The sequence below is a fragment of the Elephantulus edwardii genome, unplaced genomic scaffold (assembly GCF_000299155.1).
Source record: "Elephantulus edwardii isolate Elephantulus edwardi_28Jun2011 unplaced genomic scaffold, EleEdw1.0 scaffold00009, whole genome shotgun sequence".
In the NCBI taxonomy this organism is placed as follows: Eukaryota; Metazoa; Chordata; class Mammalia; order Macroscelidea; family Macroscelididae; genus Elephantulus; species Elephantulus edwardii.
In genome coordinates this window covers 11,330,177-11,346,922 of record NW_006399759.1, presented here as the reverse complement: position 1 = coordinate 11,346,922, position 16,746 = coordinate 11,330,177, and the positions used below count along the sequence as shown (strand labels likewise).

Genomic DNA, 16,746 nt, shown 5'->3' with positions numbered 1-16,746 from the left:
ACCTTGTGACCACAGGCAGAGTGAAGTTAACCCCAGCTGAAGAGCACAGTAAAAATTCCGAGACTAGGATTTAAGCAGAGGTGGGTGGGATGGACCGAACTCCAGAAAATAATTGTAGGGAAGACTAGGGGTAGAAAGCCAGAGGGGTGTAAAGAGAAGCAACTAACATGAGGAAATGGGATGTGAACATTTGAGAGGTCAGTAGGGACAGGAATAGAAGGTGGAGCTCAGATGAGGTCAGAGAAGGTCGAACAAGGTTCTGAGCGCCAACCCTGAGGAGTGTGCAAAGGCATCGCTGGTGGGTCCACTTCTCAATGAGGAAAAGAGCTGAGAGACAGAAGACCTTACCCAGGGTCACAGCAGGAAGTGTGATGGCTTTGTGACTAGATCTAGGCCTCCCAGCCACGCTGCCCTAGGCCCTAGCCGGATACTGACTGACAACCAGGACAGCCAGCCACACAAACCCAGGGGAAGAGAGGGAATGTTTCTGTTCATCTTATGAAGGTTCCAGAATATTCTATGCAGGAAATGTCAAGTGACTGCAACGTCTAAGAAGACTCTAGGGAACTCTGATGGAGTAGTTTCTAGAAAATTGCAATGCTAACCCAAAGACCATGCCCGGCTAGAAGTTCAAATCCACCAGCGGCTCCACACGGTAGAGATGGGCAATCTCCTCACGAGTGGTTTCTAGGACTCCAGTGAAGAGTCAACTCTGTGTCAGCAGAAATGAGAGGCAGAAGAAGGCTCAGTTACACATTGGGTGCCAGGACTTTAATTCAGTCCAGTAGCAGTTTTATGAAGGCTTAAAAATTTTCTACGTAGAAGGTGATCTTCAGGTTCCATTCAGCAAACACATCATGTGCAGGCCAGTGGCTGCAGGGGCCGAGAGGACTGTTGGTGCCAGAATCACTGGTAAAGAAATACATCTTGTCACCCAGTGTGCAGCAGGCGGCTGCAGGAAGGGGGAGGGAAGAAGCTGCTCCTGGAGCCGTGGTTCCCTTTCAGATAAATAATGAGACTGACCATTTGGCAGTAAAAGAACCCTCTTCTCCCTAAAACTCCCAGTGCAGGCAAGAAGTCAGAGTTGTTCGCATTTTCTCCTCTGGAGGACTCAGTTTTGAGTGCCCCTGAACGAGAATGGGCGGAGACTAGGGTGGCCCTGTGGAAAGCCCATTCCTCCAGCTCAGGCTTCGTTCTCTCTGGCCTGGGAGCTGGAGCCTGCCCAGCGCTCCAGGCCAGCCCTGCGGCCAGCTCTTCTTTGGAGAAGAAGAAGGAGGGAAAGCACGTATCTGATCCGTCAGGGGTGCTCGGTGCTGAGCAGCGGCAAGGGGAGGCGTGGGTTGGAGGAAAGCCTCCATTTGTCCCCACAGTGTCTGCGCACGCCAGCGTCTCCGCCCCCAGATGGATTGTCCTCTGGGCATGCATGACATAGTCTTCACTAGGCTTTCTCAGTATATTTCACAACCGTTCTGAGTTTATAATTTTTTCGGGTCCTTTATCAAATATGTGTCATAAATACCAATAGAATCGGGACCATTTATCACCTAGCTAGGTTCTCACTTGAGCTCTGAAAAAAAAGTATTTGGCTGCAGAACCTTTCTCGGGGCTCTGATTTAATGGACTTCTCTGCAGCAAAGCCACTGAAATTCTTTGCCTTTTAATATTTGACATCTCTTCCTCTTTATTACCATCTCAGACAGCCCTTCTAGTCCAGCTGGAACGAGCCCATTAGTCTCTGACAAATAACTTGTGTCGTTTGGTGAAAAATATGCAGAAGTTTGGCTGTGACTTCATCTCCCGTCTTGGTTCGGTTTGTGGCTTCCAGATAAAGCATCTAGCCCCAGACAGACCTTCCACAGCATCCTCCATCCCTCTGTTGCCTTTTATAGCTGTGTCCACAGAGCCAGTTTACCCCAGTCACCTGTACTGGGGCTTAAGACCAGAGGAGAGAGGTCTTGTGGTCTGAGGTAGAGGTGGCTTAGTGGTAGAAAGCTGGCCTTCCATGTGAGAGACCTAGGTTTGAGTCCCAGTCAAGACTCCTCAGTTGCCACTTCTCTGTCAGTGGAGGCTTGCATGTCGCTCTGATGCAGCCAGTCTCAGACAACCTAGAAAGGAAACTTGACAATAAACTTCTGAAAATCTGCCAGCGAATATCCCATGGATCGTAACAGTCAGATTCACAGCCAATCATGAGGGTGAGGCAAGAGCGGGCTGTGTTTCATTCTGATGAGTGTGTTTGCTACGCATCAGGAGGCTGACTTGATGGCAACTAATCACATGACTTGAGCGCTCGAAAGTAGCCTCGAACTGAATCACAAAGGAGAAACTGACACAGTGAAAGTTCTCTATGAAGTGGAATCCATTATTTATTCATGCTTTTTTTCAATATTCGTTGGCTCTTGCCGCATAACCAGTCACTCTAAAACGTGGCGGCTTAAAACAGAAGCCACTAGGTTGTGATTCTGCGACTGACAGGCTGAGCTAAGCTGAGCTGATCTGGCTCAGGCTTGGCTGATGTTGTCTGGGGTTGGCTGGTCCAAGTGATTCAGCTGGGATGGCTTATCAGCTTGTGTCTGTTCCGCGTGCCCGTTCGTTCTCCAGCAGAGTAGCCCAGGCTTGCTCATAAGGTGGCAGCAACAGAGGTCTCAGGGGATGAACAGAAGTGAGCAGAGCTTCCCACGATTGAGGCTCACAGCTCACAAAGGTCCTTCCCACCACAGTCAATGATCCAGAGCAAGTCATAGGCCAGCCAGGACTCAGGGGGTGATGAACTGGATTCTACCCCTGGGTGCGAGGAATTACAACAGACCACACCTGCCGTGTGTCTCCCTGTACGTGTGCTGTGCACTGCACCCCCAGAGGCAGGTGGTTCGGATCTACCAGCTGCTCCGCAGGATAAGGATGGGCAGTCTCCTGCCGTGCATTTTAATACCTCTGAAGACCCGTTGGAGGGTCACCTGTGGATTGGTTCTGACTTGACAGTACACAACGACAATAACAACAGAGGTGCTAGGAGCTCTGGGGACCAATCTATAGGGAGTGTAGCTGCTAAACCAAAGACAGTGCATCCCTGGAGTTTGCCGCTCCCCAGGATAGAGACGGGCATTCTCTGCACATGTGATTTACAGTCTCCAGAAATCCAATATAGGTTCAGCTCAGAGTCAATTCTAACTTGAAGGCAGTGAGATGATGAGATGAGTTATGAGCTGAGAGTTGAAAATATCAACAAAATGTTGTCTAGTGCAAAAGGCAGACGTGTAAGTAAATAGTTATGACCCGCAGGACATTGCCCATCCTCCAGCGTGATTTACTGCCTCTGAAAAGATCAGCTGGAAGATCAACGGTGAGTTGGTTCCAACTCAACAGCAAACAATAGCAACTGTGCTGTTTAAAGAGTATGCCCAGGAGGAGACGGAGGATGGTAGAGGGAAGAGGGGCAGGATATGCGAAGAAGAAGAAAACGAGACTCACTGGTCTAAGTAAGCATCTTACCTGGTATTGAAGGATAAAGAATATTTAGCCCGATGAAGAAGGAAGAAGGTTCCAGGCAGATGGGACAGTGAATGGAGGCTTAATGGGGTGGGGAGTGCCTACCTGGGGTTCAGGGAGGCTGCATTGGAGAGTAAAGGACCCATCAGCAGAGAAGGAACTGACACGGGAGGAGGATGTATCACAAGAGGCCTTGCTCGCCCTGCTCAGCTTTGAAGAGCTGTGTTTAAGCAGGGTGATGACCAGGCTGTGTGAGCAGCGGCATGAGGATGGCCTGGAGGGAACAGACTGGAAGCGGGGGCGTCCTCGGAGGTTGCTGCAGTGACCCGAGTGGAAGAATGGTGGCTCAATTAGAAAATAAGTGTGAGGTTTGCAGAAGGTAAAGCAGACAGGACATGGAACAAACATGAGAGTCAGCAAGAGGCCTAGGGAGAGTGGTTGGGGATCTGCAGGGAGTGGAATCCTTGGGGGTGAATTTTCTGACAGGTGGTCCTGAATAAGAGGAATTTCTCACTTTTCTCACTGTGAGGCCAGGCAGACTGTCCTGGGTAGTCACTTCTGTGGGTGAGGTGAGGGCGTGGGGTCCCCCAGGCACAGGTGGGCATGCAGCCAGAGCCGCACAGAGCAGGAGATAATTCCTGAGGCTCTGTCAATAGGGAGGATCCTGCAGCAAAGGCTTTGTCCCACCAGGTGAGAAGGGCCCCCCCAGGCCGCTCAACCTTTCACCCACCAGACCCCGCAGAGCTCCTACCTGGGGAGGGCCCTTTTCCCAAACCCAAGATGAACAAATCCTGCACCTACCATGAGCAGAACCCCTGCACGGTGTTAGGTGCTGCTGGAGTCCACACGGGACACCTGGCTGGCCCACCACCCTGGGGTAGGCAGACCTCCCAAGCCAGGGAACCAATCCCCCCAGCTGGAAGTTTCCTCAAGGACCCACAGTCCTTCTCAGAGATGAAAGGGACCATCCTTTGCCAGGACCTGTGGTGAGGAGGAAGCCAGCTGGGCTCTATTCTGGGAATGTAGTCCCCCAATATCCCTCCTGTGCTCCTCTCTGATAACCAGAAACCACTCCTGATTCCAGCTCATGATGACTTCATCATGCGAGGGTAGAACTGTGCTCCAGCAGCTTCCCAGTGGCTGAACTGTGGGAAGGAGATCTTCCAGGCTTTTCTTATGTGGTGCTTCTAGCTGGACTCAAGCCTCTGAGCTTTAGGGTAGCAGACTCACGTATTAACATTTTGCACCTCCTTCTAATACATAATCTAAAATTCCCTGGCCCAGGCTGGGCACACAGCCAGCCACAGTAAACCCAAAACAACTGATTGATGCTTTGAATGTACTTGGGCCCTCCTGTGAAACTTGGAAAGCCTCTGGCAAGCATTTTCCTAAGTTGAGAATTTCTTCTCAAAGAGAGGAATTGTTTCCAACTATCAAATTCTGATTACCAGAAAGTGAGAGTCCTAGAGCTCCTGCCTTCACCAGGGGGATGCCTGGATCCTTCCTGTCTGCAACCAGGATTCCTGCAACCAGCAAGGACGAGGCAGACTCAGCTCCTGACATCATGTCTGAGATCTGGTTCTGAAGCACGCATCATGCAAAGGATCCAGAGTGTTTGGGATCCATGCAGAATCGGGCAATTTGTGTAGTTGTACTTCCCGGGCCCCTGAGGCTGTGGCATCACTAGAGTTAGTGCCACAGTGTCACGTCCTGGGGGCAGCCAGCCAGTGAATCCCCAGCACCTCACCCCTCACTCTAACCCCATGGATAGGTGGCTCTGCCCTGTCTCCATGCAGCCTGGGATGCGCAGCCCTGACTCCCATCTTCTCCCCTCTTCAAATCTGAGACCCTCTTCTGCCTCAGTGGGCCTCTAGGGACACCACTACCTGGGCATCCCCTCCCCCACAGCACTGGCCACTCTGCCCCCACCAGGGACCCTAGGGTCGGTTTGAGGTCACTCCCTCAGACAACGTCAGGGTTGTGATTGGCATCCCCCTAATGACACCACTACTCTGAGCACTGGTCACCTCAGCAGGCACATGAAGCCACATCTGTCACACATGGAAGCATGATGGGCAGAGGACCACAGAGCAGGTAGGTGTCCCTGACCCTTTGTGACTGGGGAAATTGAGGCCAAAAATGCTAGAACACTTTACACATCTAAGATCTTCAGGCTCCCAGTCCAGAAGTCTTCTTCCCCTACACTCATATCCCATAACACTCAAAAACTGGCATGGTTTTGGTCATTCAGTCAGTGGCTCTTTTTGAAGTTGAGGTGTGTGAATGCAGCCAACTTCTAAAATCATCTTGTCAGTGGTCGAGCCATCTGGGTGCAGCCAGCCTCTGCCTTCCCTCCTATGCTGGCCTCTCTGTCCACTGTCTCCTACACATCACCCCTAGAAACCCCACAGGCCCACCTCAGATTGAACTCATCATCCACTCCCCTCCTGGGTGTCCCACACCCTCCCCAGAAACCTGGGCATCGTTTTCATCTCTCTACACCCCACCTGCCTTCAGGCCACAGCTTGCACGGCCCACAGAGCTCCCCTCCTCTCCGCCCTGTTCCTGTTACCACAGGAAATGGTGGCCCACAGGCAGTTGTGGGCAGAGATGACTGGTCAGGCTGGAGCAGAATGTGCTGGAGGGGAGACTGTAGAACAGCACCGAGGGGTCAGCGCAAACCTAGAGAGTCTGGGGTGAGGGAGAGGACTTGGAAGGTGGAACTCAGTCACAACTTGAACCCTATAGATCTGCCAAATGACAGAGCCTGGCCGGATGATAGACTAAGTCGTTTGGCCCTAGAATCAGAGCCTCTGAAGTCTGGCTCCTGGACATGCTAAAGACAGACTGTCCAACAGCTTCAGACCTACCTGCAGAGCCCTGGGGGCCAGCAGGTTGGCTGGGCCAGGCAAGGTTGCGGGGTCTGAAACACCTTTTGCCTGAAAAACTAGATGCAAACTAAGAAAGCATAGAAAACAAATGAAACCCGGGAGACTCTTTCCTCTCTCCCCCTTCTGAGCCCTGGGGTGGGTCTGAGAGAAGGTGTCCAGGTTCCCCCTGATCCTGGGCACTGTCAGAGACCAAGGCACCAGGCAAAGGTAGGTTCATGCCACAGTGGGAAGGACCCTGAGGCTGCTTCTGGGGACCTGCTGGGGCTGCAAGCCAGGCTCCTGCTGACTCCCCCATGGATTGTGGGGTTCCTGGAGAGCATGACCCAGACATGGGAGGTTCCTAGGGCCCTCTGTCTCCTGCTTGCCACCCCTTAGAAGTGTGGAAGGGGAGGAAAGGTTCGCCAGGAGCTCACCCCACCACCACCACGGCTGTGTCTAACCTAAGGGATGCTGTTTTTGCAGGTTTTGTGGTTTTTATTCCTTTGACCCATATCCAGCCCATCCTACATCGCAATGCCATGCTTTACTTGGTATCAATTACATCAGCACTCATTGGCATTTGGAGAACTTGTTGCGTAGTTTATATAACGGGTTTTAATTGTCTGTGATAATGTATTCTCTATGTTTCCAATTGTCAGTATGAGAATCTTCCCCCTCCCCAAACCTTTCAATTTCTGGGTTTGATTTTTTTTTTTTAAATAATCGTCTTTGGGCTTTTTTTTTTCTTTTTAAGTGGTTATTCTTTGGTTACATAGCTTCCCAGTCCCCGCTTGTTTATGCATTGTTTGTGACTTCTTTTGATTGTCATTGTTGAGCCAGTCTTGCCAAGAAATAATATCAAGTATTTCCTATTTCTCTACTTCTTGAAAAGAATTTTTTTAATAAATAAAAAAGGGGAAAGAGAAAAAAAAACTCTTAATGGGAACCTGGCCCTGTCTGTCTTCTCTGTTCTGCAGAAATGTTGAAGGAATTGAACCAGCAGCGCAGAGCGAAAGCGTTTACAGACCTGAAAATTGTTGTTGAAGGCAGAGAGTTTGAAGTCCACCAAAATGTTCTAGCTTCCTGCAGCTTGTATTTCAAGGACCTGATTCAAAGGTTTGCCTTCCTTCCAGCTGTGGTCGGGTCTGTTCCTTTGTAGGACGCTTTTGTGTCGCTTTTCTCCTCCCCTCTCTTACAGGTTCCTGAAGCGTGACTCCCTGTCACAGAGCCAGTAGCCATCTCTCCCTAAGTGTCCTCTCACACACAGCCTCAGAGCAGCCACTGCCCCCAGCCCTCCCCACACAGCTCTTCCGGTCACCAGGGGCCTCTGCCAGCAGTAGACTACACCCCTGCCCTGCCCCTAGGATCCAACATCCTCAGTGGCTCACAAGCCCTCTCGGAGATTAGAAGGACTTAAGACTCCGTTTTAAGGGATCACTGCGCACTGTCCCCACTGGGGCCCCATCGTCACTGCTGTCGATGGCACACTTAATACCAGAAAGGCACATCGACGAGACTGTCCCCCCATGAGGAGCATGAGGCTCCCAAGGCGCTGCTTGTCATGTCCCCAGTTTGGGTTAGGGAGAAGAGACTTGTAGCCAAAGTCTCTTTGATTGCATAACTTACGACCTGCTCACTGAGCCCAAGCCGGAGGTGTGCGAGCAGGGACCAAGTGTGTCCTAAACACGGTCTTGCTCAACCTTGGTGTCCCTCCCTCTCTGCCCTTTGTCCCGGCTATTTCTACCTGAATGAGTCTTAACGGTGCATGGGCATCTTTTTATTTTTCCCATTATGTTGATTTTTTGTTTTAATTTGTCTGCTTCACACCCTTGCAAAGAAGTCAGGGGCCACCTTCTAGCTCCTTAGTGAGGGCGAGCAGCGAGGGGGCCAGCCCGGGGTAACGCTCATGTCTCTCCCACCCATCAGCAGATTAATGCCGCTGCTCATTTTGCCTTGCAGCCTCTCCGGGGCAGATGCGGAGCCGGGACTGTGCTCACAGTGGGAGGACAGGACCTCTGCTTGCTTCCCAGTGCTCTGTTTGAATTGCCAACTAACCCCGGAGTGACTGTGTTTTGTTTCAGGATGGCACACTGGCTGGCACCTCCCTTCTGATCCGTTGTGTCCTTCCCACCCGGCTGCGCTGGCCCATGTGGTGCAGGAAGGGGCAGGCTCTTTGTAACGTCTTGTCTCCTGGGCCAGTCAAGGCTCCCGCCCTGCTGTGTGAGCACAGGGCCCTGGGTGGAGGGGCACAATCAATGGCTTCCTCAGGCCAGGGATGTCTATGTGCTGCCACACTTGGAAGATTCTGGAATCAGTACTGACCTGCAGCACCTGATGGCTGGATTGCAAATGTGGCAGCCTATGACCTTGATCCCAACCCCAGATGAGCTGGAGAGGGTCAAGAGGACAGGGGCAGGACAGTACTGAAGGATGCCCAGCTGTGGACCAGAGGCCATGGGGAAAGGGCACATAGGACCCTCTGCCTTCCCTCTGTCCCCTGCTTTGATGCCCAACACTGTGCACAACAGATAACAGGACACCCCTAGGTAGGACCCAAGAGTGGAGGCCAGGACAGGCCCTGACAGGGTGGGAGGGAGTAGAGTAGGAGACAGAGAGGCGAGCAGGGTGGGGCAGGGAAAGCCTTCCCAGGGCTGGGGGAGTGGCAAGCAGGCTCTGATCCCAGGCTGACGTTCTGGTCCATCTGAGGATATGGAGCCACCAAGAGGATCGGGGAGGAGCTTTCAACCTAGAGCTGAGGTCCCATAGGACAGCCCCAGGGGCCCGAACAGGAGAGGAAGGTGCTGGAGCTTGAGGCTGTGGCTTGAGGGAGAGAGCAACCCTTGGAAATTAGGAGAACTGGATTCCCCACCTGACTCTGCCCCCTGTCCTGTCACCCCAGGCAGTTTCTACCATTCTCTCAGGCCTCAGGGACCCTCATCTGGAAGGCAGGAGGCTGGCTGAGCCCATGTCCGGTCCCCTTGGAGCTCTGATGTCCTTGAGGATAGTGAGGGATGAGCATGGCCAGGTAGGACTTGAGACATGTACAAGTACAGCCCAGAACCTGAGGCAGGTGACCTGAAAGGGTCAGGAACACGAGGGGTCACAGGCAGGAAGGCAGGCCCACAGGCGGGTAGGAGGGGAGCGTTAGGAAGCGAGTGGGTTTTGGGTAAGGCAATGAATTCAGCTTTGCACATGATACGTGTCTACAGTCTGAGAGGACTGGTAGGTAGCAAACAAGAGAGGTCTGGGCCTGGAGACAGACAGTGGAGGCCAGCAGTGACAGGAGGGTCACTCAGGGAAGAGTGGGGGAGGAGGGGAGGCCTGAGCAGAGCCTGAGGCACCCCTGTGGTTGAAGATCCCAGTGCTAATTTGCAGCCACTTCAAATTTTATTTCCCTAGTCCTAACCTTGGGGTATACATCACCATTTATGCTAATAGCTGCAAACAAATTCCTTCTGTAGGAAGGAGAGCTGAAGCTTTACCGCAAGATATTTCCTTCCTGGCTCTGTACAGTCAGAGAGCAGCTGATGTTGCCTTGCTGTTTCAGGCTCCTTCACATCTGTCACCCTGGAGACCTAGTGCACAGTGGCCCAGAGTGACCCAGAGTCTCAGTGCTAGCCAGACCTAGGCCTCCAACACTGATTTCTTCCTCAGGCGCTTCTGCTTGTCGGAGCAGGGTGGCAGGGACCAATTGTGGGAGGCAGGCTCCAGGGCACAATATCATGGCTCTTACCTTCATGAAGGTCCCACAGTTCTGGAAAAGACCTGGCCACGTGGGTCCGATAAAGGACAGATGCCCTACTTCCTGCTGTTTCAGGACCACAGAACTGAAGGCTCAGGCTGCACTCTTTTCTACCTCCAGCATGGGGCAGTGGTACTTCCCCTCCCCTCCCAACCCCACGAAGGTTCCCTGACCCTTTAAGGACTATCCCAGCTCCAGCCTTCACTTAGTGCCACAGGAAAAAGATGTACAAAATAAAACTATTTCCTCACTATTCACTGGCAGCTCTGGTGGCCTAGTGGTAAGAAGCTGCACTGTAATCCCAAAGGCATATGGTTCAAATCCACCAGCTGCTTCATGGAAGAAGGATGGGATATCTCTAAAGACCCGCTAAAGGGCCAGCTATGGGTCAGTTCTGACTCAGTGGCATTTAACAACAACAGCATTCACTCCACGAACAGGGATCTACTACTCCCTAGGCACCAGGTTTTGCACAAAACACTAGACCAGGTAGGTGTCTGTCCTTAGAGAACCCATAGTCTTGGGGTGCAGGGTGTTGTCGATAAGAATAGAGCCCAGAGCAGAGGTGGGCAGAGGAAGTGCAGAGATGGAAATAGGGTCTGAGACAAAGTGTCTACCTCCACGTAGGAAGGCTTCACGGAAGAGGTATTACCTGAGGTTTTGAGGGGAAAAAAGGAATCTGTGAGCAAAGGGAGAGAGGACGACCTGAGTAGGACCTTGGAGTAGCATGGAATTGCAGACAGTCAAAGAAACGACAGTGTCAGGTGTGAGGGTGAAATGGAAAGAGAGGACGAGGCTGCCGAGGCAGGAAGGAGCCAGATCCCAGGGGCTCTGTTTTAAGCCTCAGGGCATCATGGTTAGATGTGTGTTTTATAAAGAAATGACAAGGAGACCAGGAGTGAAGACTAGTTCGAACTTCCTCTTTGACCAGCGGCCCAGCGTTGCTTCAGCTCAGGCACCTTTCAGCCCTTCTTGATGGGTCAGAGCAAAGTCTGCCCCCAGCCCCGCCTCCGGGTCCCCGCTCCAGGCTGAACCTGCCAGGCTCCCTTCCCACTTCCTTCCTTGCTGTACTGTATAGCAAAGCTCTTTTCTTCTCCTGACAAGGGCAAGACCTACTCCTTCCCTGGTCCCCAGAAGAGACTTGGAAAGGTCTCTGATGTCATCCTGGAAATCCTCCCACTATTCTTAGAGGCAGATGAAAATGTTGAGGCTCAGGAATGCCAAGTAGCCATTCATTAGACTGGAGATTCTATTTGAGATCTGAATCTGAAGTGCGCAATATGCTAACCCAGAGGAGATAAAAAAAAAAAAGGTAGCATTTGCTTGAGCATGAAGTCTGTGAGGAAGAAGCGTGAAGCCAGAGGGCTGATGGTGTAGACATGTATGTAAGGAAAGGGTCCATGGGTGTGTGTGTGTGTATTCATGTGTATGACCAGACATCTTTAAAAATGCCTGTAAACTGGCCGCAGGTCCTGCCCACAGAAGATCTAATCTCCCCCCAAACAGGCATCGTGGTCGCAGAGTGGCCATGTCTGGGGTGCTGCATCTTTTGGGTTGAAAGCTGGGAACAGGGGCCCTTAGAGGAGGGTGCGTGAGGCAGAGCCTGTGTTGAGCATGCTGGGGCCCCTGCTCCCACCAGTTTGTTACCTTCCGTCTGTCCCTGCGATGACCAGGGTGCACCCTGCAGGAATAGCTGGGCCTCATCCTGGGAGGATAAGGAGGGCAGGACGCCCAACAGCCAAGCAGGATTGAGTGGCGTTTTTACAAGGAAGAGAAAACAGAGGAGTTCAGGCTTCAGGAGGACTTTTAGCACGGGGTAGACCCAGTAACTCCTGGCAGCTTGCTTCTAAAAGGTCAGCACCTTGAAACTCCCGTGGAGCAGGGCTACTCTGCACACATGGGGTCAACCATGAGTCAGAATTCTTTAGATGACAATTAACAGCAACCAAACCTATAAGGGGCGTGCCCTACTAACTGAAAGGGTTGGAGGTCCTTGTCCACTCAGAGGTGCCTAAAAAAAAAAAAAGAAAGAAAGAAAGATAAAAGACCTGAACTATTTCTCAAAAACAGCAGCTGCTGAAAACCTTATGGAACCATTCAGCTCTGCTACACATGGGGTTACCAGGAGTCAGAATTGACTCCACAGCAAATGGTTTGGTTTTTTTATTAGACCAAATAAAGAGTATACAGTAGCCTCCCAAACCCACAGTTGGTTCTCAGCACCCATGAGCAGGATCTAGATCTGACCTGCATGTTCTCGTTTGGCCCATGGAGGAGAGGCCCCCTCCGCAGCCATGGGGGACGTGTACTGTAATGACAGCGATCACTTGAGCTCCGTGACTGGGCCAGCTGCAGGCTCCTGCAGAGGACAGAGGACCTCCCTGCTCTACAGAGATAGCAGACGTACTGCCCTCCTTGCCAGCACTTCCAGACACACTCCCCGGCCCAAGTGGGGGAGAAAGTGCCCAGCCAAGGAGGAAAGCCATGCCCCTCGGCAAACTAAATGGGGCAGACACCTGAAGCTGGCATTGGACGCAACAGCTGAGACTCATCTCCCACAGCCGGTTGGCGCCTATGACACTTCTGAATTATATCCTGTTTTCATACTGAATGAAAACAGATGGACAAATTAGCTAATTTTTCTAAGTTAATTTTTCAAAACCCCATATATAGGCTCTGGGCTTTTCACTCCCTTTCCAGCACGGAGGGAGGAAGCTGCAGTAAATATTGGTGACTGTGTGTTAGAGTAGAGCTGTGTGCTTCATAGGGTTTTCAGTGGCTGGGTTTTCCGAAGTAGACCGCTGGGCTTTTCTTCCAACATCCCTCTGAATGAATTCAAGCACGTGCCACCTGGAGACTCCATTGACTTAAAGGACTTAGTCAACTGAGTGACAGATCCTGAATGTAAAGGAACCCAATACACTTGAGTAATCAAGGCAGACACCTTTCATCTTCTCTGTGGAAATAGACATTTATAGATGACAGCACCTCAGGGACAATCAAAAGATGGCCTACAAGAACTGATAGCAAGAGGAGTGAACTCGCATCTCTGGGATTTGTGAATTATGTGAGGAAGGCCCATCTTCAAGTCAGGATGGGTGTGCTAGAGCCAGCTTGGGCCACACAAGTCCCCACGATGCTGTGCCGCTCCTGGGTGCCTGTGTTTGTGCCCAACCTTCTCTGCATGGTTCAGGGTGGAAATCACATCAGGAAGGCAAGGCCATCACTCCCAAACAGAGCGGATCTCAGCTGCATGCCTCACCTGCCCCAGGCCACCACAGCCTGCCAAAAAGCAAACGAAGCCAGGTGTCATCAAGTCAGCTGGAACTCATAGTGACTGTGTGGGCAGAAAAGAACTACACTCCGTAGGAATGTCAAGGCTGAAATATTTTGGAAGTATATCCACAGGCCTTGCTTTGGAGCTGTCTCTGGATGGGTCTGAAACTCCAACTTTTTGGCTTGTAGTCAAGCCAACTCACCTGACTTCCATTATTCTAAGGTCCCATACAATACCCAGTTCCAGCTTGCACCATGTACTGAGTCTAGAGAGGGACAATTATCTCCCCCCCCCCCAATGGCTGTAGGGTTTCAGACATCCAAATGTTGGGAACTCTGCCTTTCCAGCCTACCTACATGTCCAGACCTATACAGTATGGGATGTGTCCCAGGCAGTGGGCTCTCCCAAGAGACTGTGGGAAGCACTGACCTGGCTGAGGGCTGCACCAGCCCCCATGCCGCTACCCCTTCAAGTATCAGATGTGCATGTCAAGTCACCTCTGTCCAAGGCTGTTCCCAGCAGCTCCCTCAAATCGCACTAGGACCAAGTAGAATGGGAGGATAGACTCTAAGAACCATCTTAAAACAGGGATGAGTCTTCTGTGGAACAGACTAGTAGTCCCTACTAGTGACAGTGGCTGCCATCAGGATGCTTCCAGAGGAGTCTTGCTCAAAGAGAGGAGGTCTAGGGAGTGGAGCACTCCCAGCTCTTTAGACCACCATACCTGTGTGACCAGTAAACATGAATATGGGCTCATGAGCACATATCAGATCTCCTTGGGCCTTGACTTCTCTCCTCATCTTCAACTCAGCTGCCTGACAGTCTCTATCACTTTCCCAAGTATCTGTGTGGGCACTGGGACAGGGGCACAGCGCACAGGATCTAGCATCCAATCCGAGAGGCCTCCAGCAGACCCTTGGCCCAGGGATCCCCTCTCAGAAAGCACTGGGTCACATCACTTGTGCTTCCCCAAAGAATCCCTGAGCTGCTCAGCCACACAGACACCACCTTGCCCCTCGTGACCTTGTTTAAATTCTGGGCAAATGGGCTACTCTTTACAGGTGCTATGATGCTGATTTAGCCACCTCATCCACTAGGCTCCATAGGCCGGTGCCTGGCCAACACCCCTCCCCACGGGGATTCCACAATTCTCAGGGAAAGCCAGGGGTTGTGTGAGTGTCTGTCTGTCTGTCCTGAAGCCTCACCTCAGCTCTTCACAGGTTTGAGCTACCCTTCCTGAGGACTCGCAGGTAGTGGTGGGCGGGCCAGCATGGAGAAGCAGTGACTGCTTAGGGGGGAAGGTGAGCAGCTCTACGTTGGTCTTGTCAACTCTGCCCCAGCTGGTCACCTCAGTATGACCTCCAGAGAGGATGAAGGAGATAAAGAAGAAAAGATAGGGATAGCATGTAGGAGGGAAGAAGGCAAGGACAGCAAAATCAAAGCGAGAAGACTCTGTGTAAGAGATCAGAGGCCTGGGGTTGACCAGATGGCCTCTTAGGTCTGTTTAGAACTTTTGTGATTGTAAGTGATCATACAATGAACTACTTTTATACCCACCAAAACCCCCAAGGGCAGAAGCTTGGGTGGTCCATCCCAATGGCATCCAATGGTAGATGCATAAATCACTTAAGAAGCCACGACAAGGTTTGTACTGTGGAGGAGGGCGCTGCTCAGACCTCTGCTCAGCTTAGCCACACCTTTCCTTCAATGCCTTCTGGGCCTTCACCACCTTGCCAGGCCCCCTTTAGTGCTGCTGGCCATGTGAGGCATGCTGTGGGGAGAGCCTGGCATGGCACCCCAGGGGACTCTGGGCAGTTGCTTAGACAGCAGGATCACAGCTTCTTTCGCCAGTTTTTGACCCAGTAACATAGGCATTTTAAAGGTCTGAGAGTGGCCAGTGCTTAACCTGAGAGACTGTTGTGCTATTGGTGACATTTCAGATGCCATCAGGTAGAAAAGGGAACTATTTATCAGCCTCTGTCACACACAATCTCCAAAGGCACTTTAGACTTCATCTAGGTCAACTGTCTTGTTCCACAGAACGCGGGGGCTGAGGCCTTGTGAAGCCAGTCAGTGGCAGAGCAGGGGCCCCAGCCCCTGGCTCTCTGCCCTGTTTTCATCACCAACACCCCACCCCACCCGTTTGACAGGAGTCTGCCTCTCTCTGTGGTTAGCCAGCCTCGCTTGTTGGACACCTCCATACTCCGTTACCAGCCACAGGTGCACCCAAGGGACCAGCCAGCAGAGCCTGGAAGCCCCTGGGTGGAGCAGCCATGTGGCTGACCCCAGCTCTGGGCAGACCCAGGGTCCTGGCGGGTCTCAGGACTGGTCAGAGCGACTGAGATGGGGCGGCCACATTCATCACTTCTGAGAAACCTGCTTCCTGACTCTTAACGCTCTGGGTATTTTTCCTCCTGGCGTCACTTCTATATTGGTGTTATTTTTTTGCTTCATTTTATCTGTTTCCTTCCAGGTCCAGCTTTAGGGCACGGCTGCCCAGGCCTTAGGAGTCTTTGCAATGGTTTTGTATTTTTAGACACCAGATATAAGCATACTTATATATTTGTGTCCCTCCCCTGCTCCCCCCAGTTCACAAGCCCGATGCACACTCTACACGCAGGCCACTCTGACCTCTGACCCCGTGTTCCATGTGGCAGGAGGGCCCCGCCCCGGGCCAGGTCCCAGGTCATGGCTGCTGGCTGTCTGTGGCGGAAGTCCTTGGTTGTTCCCCTTCCCCTCCTCCCCAGCTCTAACCATTCTGTCCGTCTATCTCGTCTCGTCCTCAATTTCAAAGCAATGTCATGAAGGGCTTCCCTTCCATGCCTAAAAGGAAACAATATGTTTTGGAAAAAGGTGGGGTTGTTGCGGGGTTCTGGGACAGGGTACGGCGACCCAAGGAAGTCTCCGGATTGGCTGAGATCACAGCCAATTGGGAGCCTTGCCGGCCTCAGTTGCCAGGGAGAATCTCCCCCTTGAGGGCCCGGGACCTGGGCCCCAGGCTTGTTCGCCTTGTTGAGTGAAAAGGCCAATGCAAGCAGTGGGGCGCAACCGTATTGTTTCCCTTTGAGGCCAGTCCTGGTCCTCGTCCCCATCCACAGCTCATGCTTTTTTATTTGCATCTTTTTTTGCATGGACATGCCAAGTAGTGATAATTAAGCAGGGTTTTCTGTTCTCTGGGGCATCTCTGGTCAGAGTCTTCTCTTTCAGATCCCGTGTAAGGTCATTAGGTTCAGGTGTGTCCATTGCCGTGTCCTTTGAGTCCTAAACGAAGGGCGTGACTGAGGTGTGCAGGGACACCTAGCCCTGTGAGGAGGCGGCGCCGCAGCCGCGGGAACCCGCAGGTAAGAACACCCTGGTCTCTGTGCCTA

The 16,746-nt window shown here is 52.0% G+C and overlaps 1 protein-coding gene across 1 annotated transcript in view; it reads left to right on the top strand.

Moving 5' to 3' along the window:
* KLHL29 (kelch-like family member 29) overlaps positions 1 to 16,746 on the top strand; it is a 222,519-nt gene that overhangs the window by 188,890 nt on the left and 16,883 nt on the right. Inside the window, exon 4 of the mRNA XM_006880638.1 lies at positions 7,337 to 7,475. Coding sequence (XP_006880700.1) covers positions 7,337 to 7,475 — 139 coding nt within the window. The remainder of the gene's footprint in view (positions 1 to 7,336; positions 7,476 to 16,746) is intronic.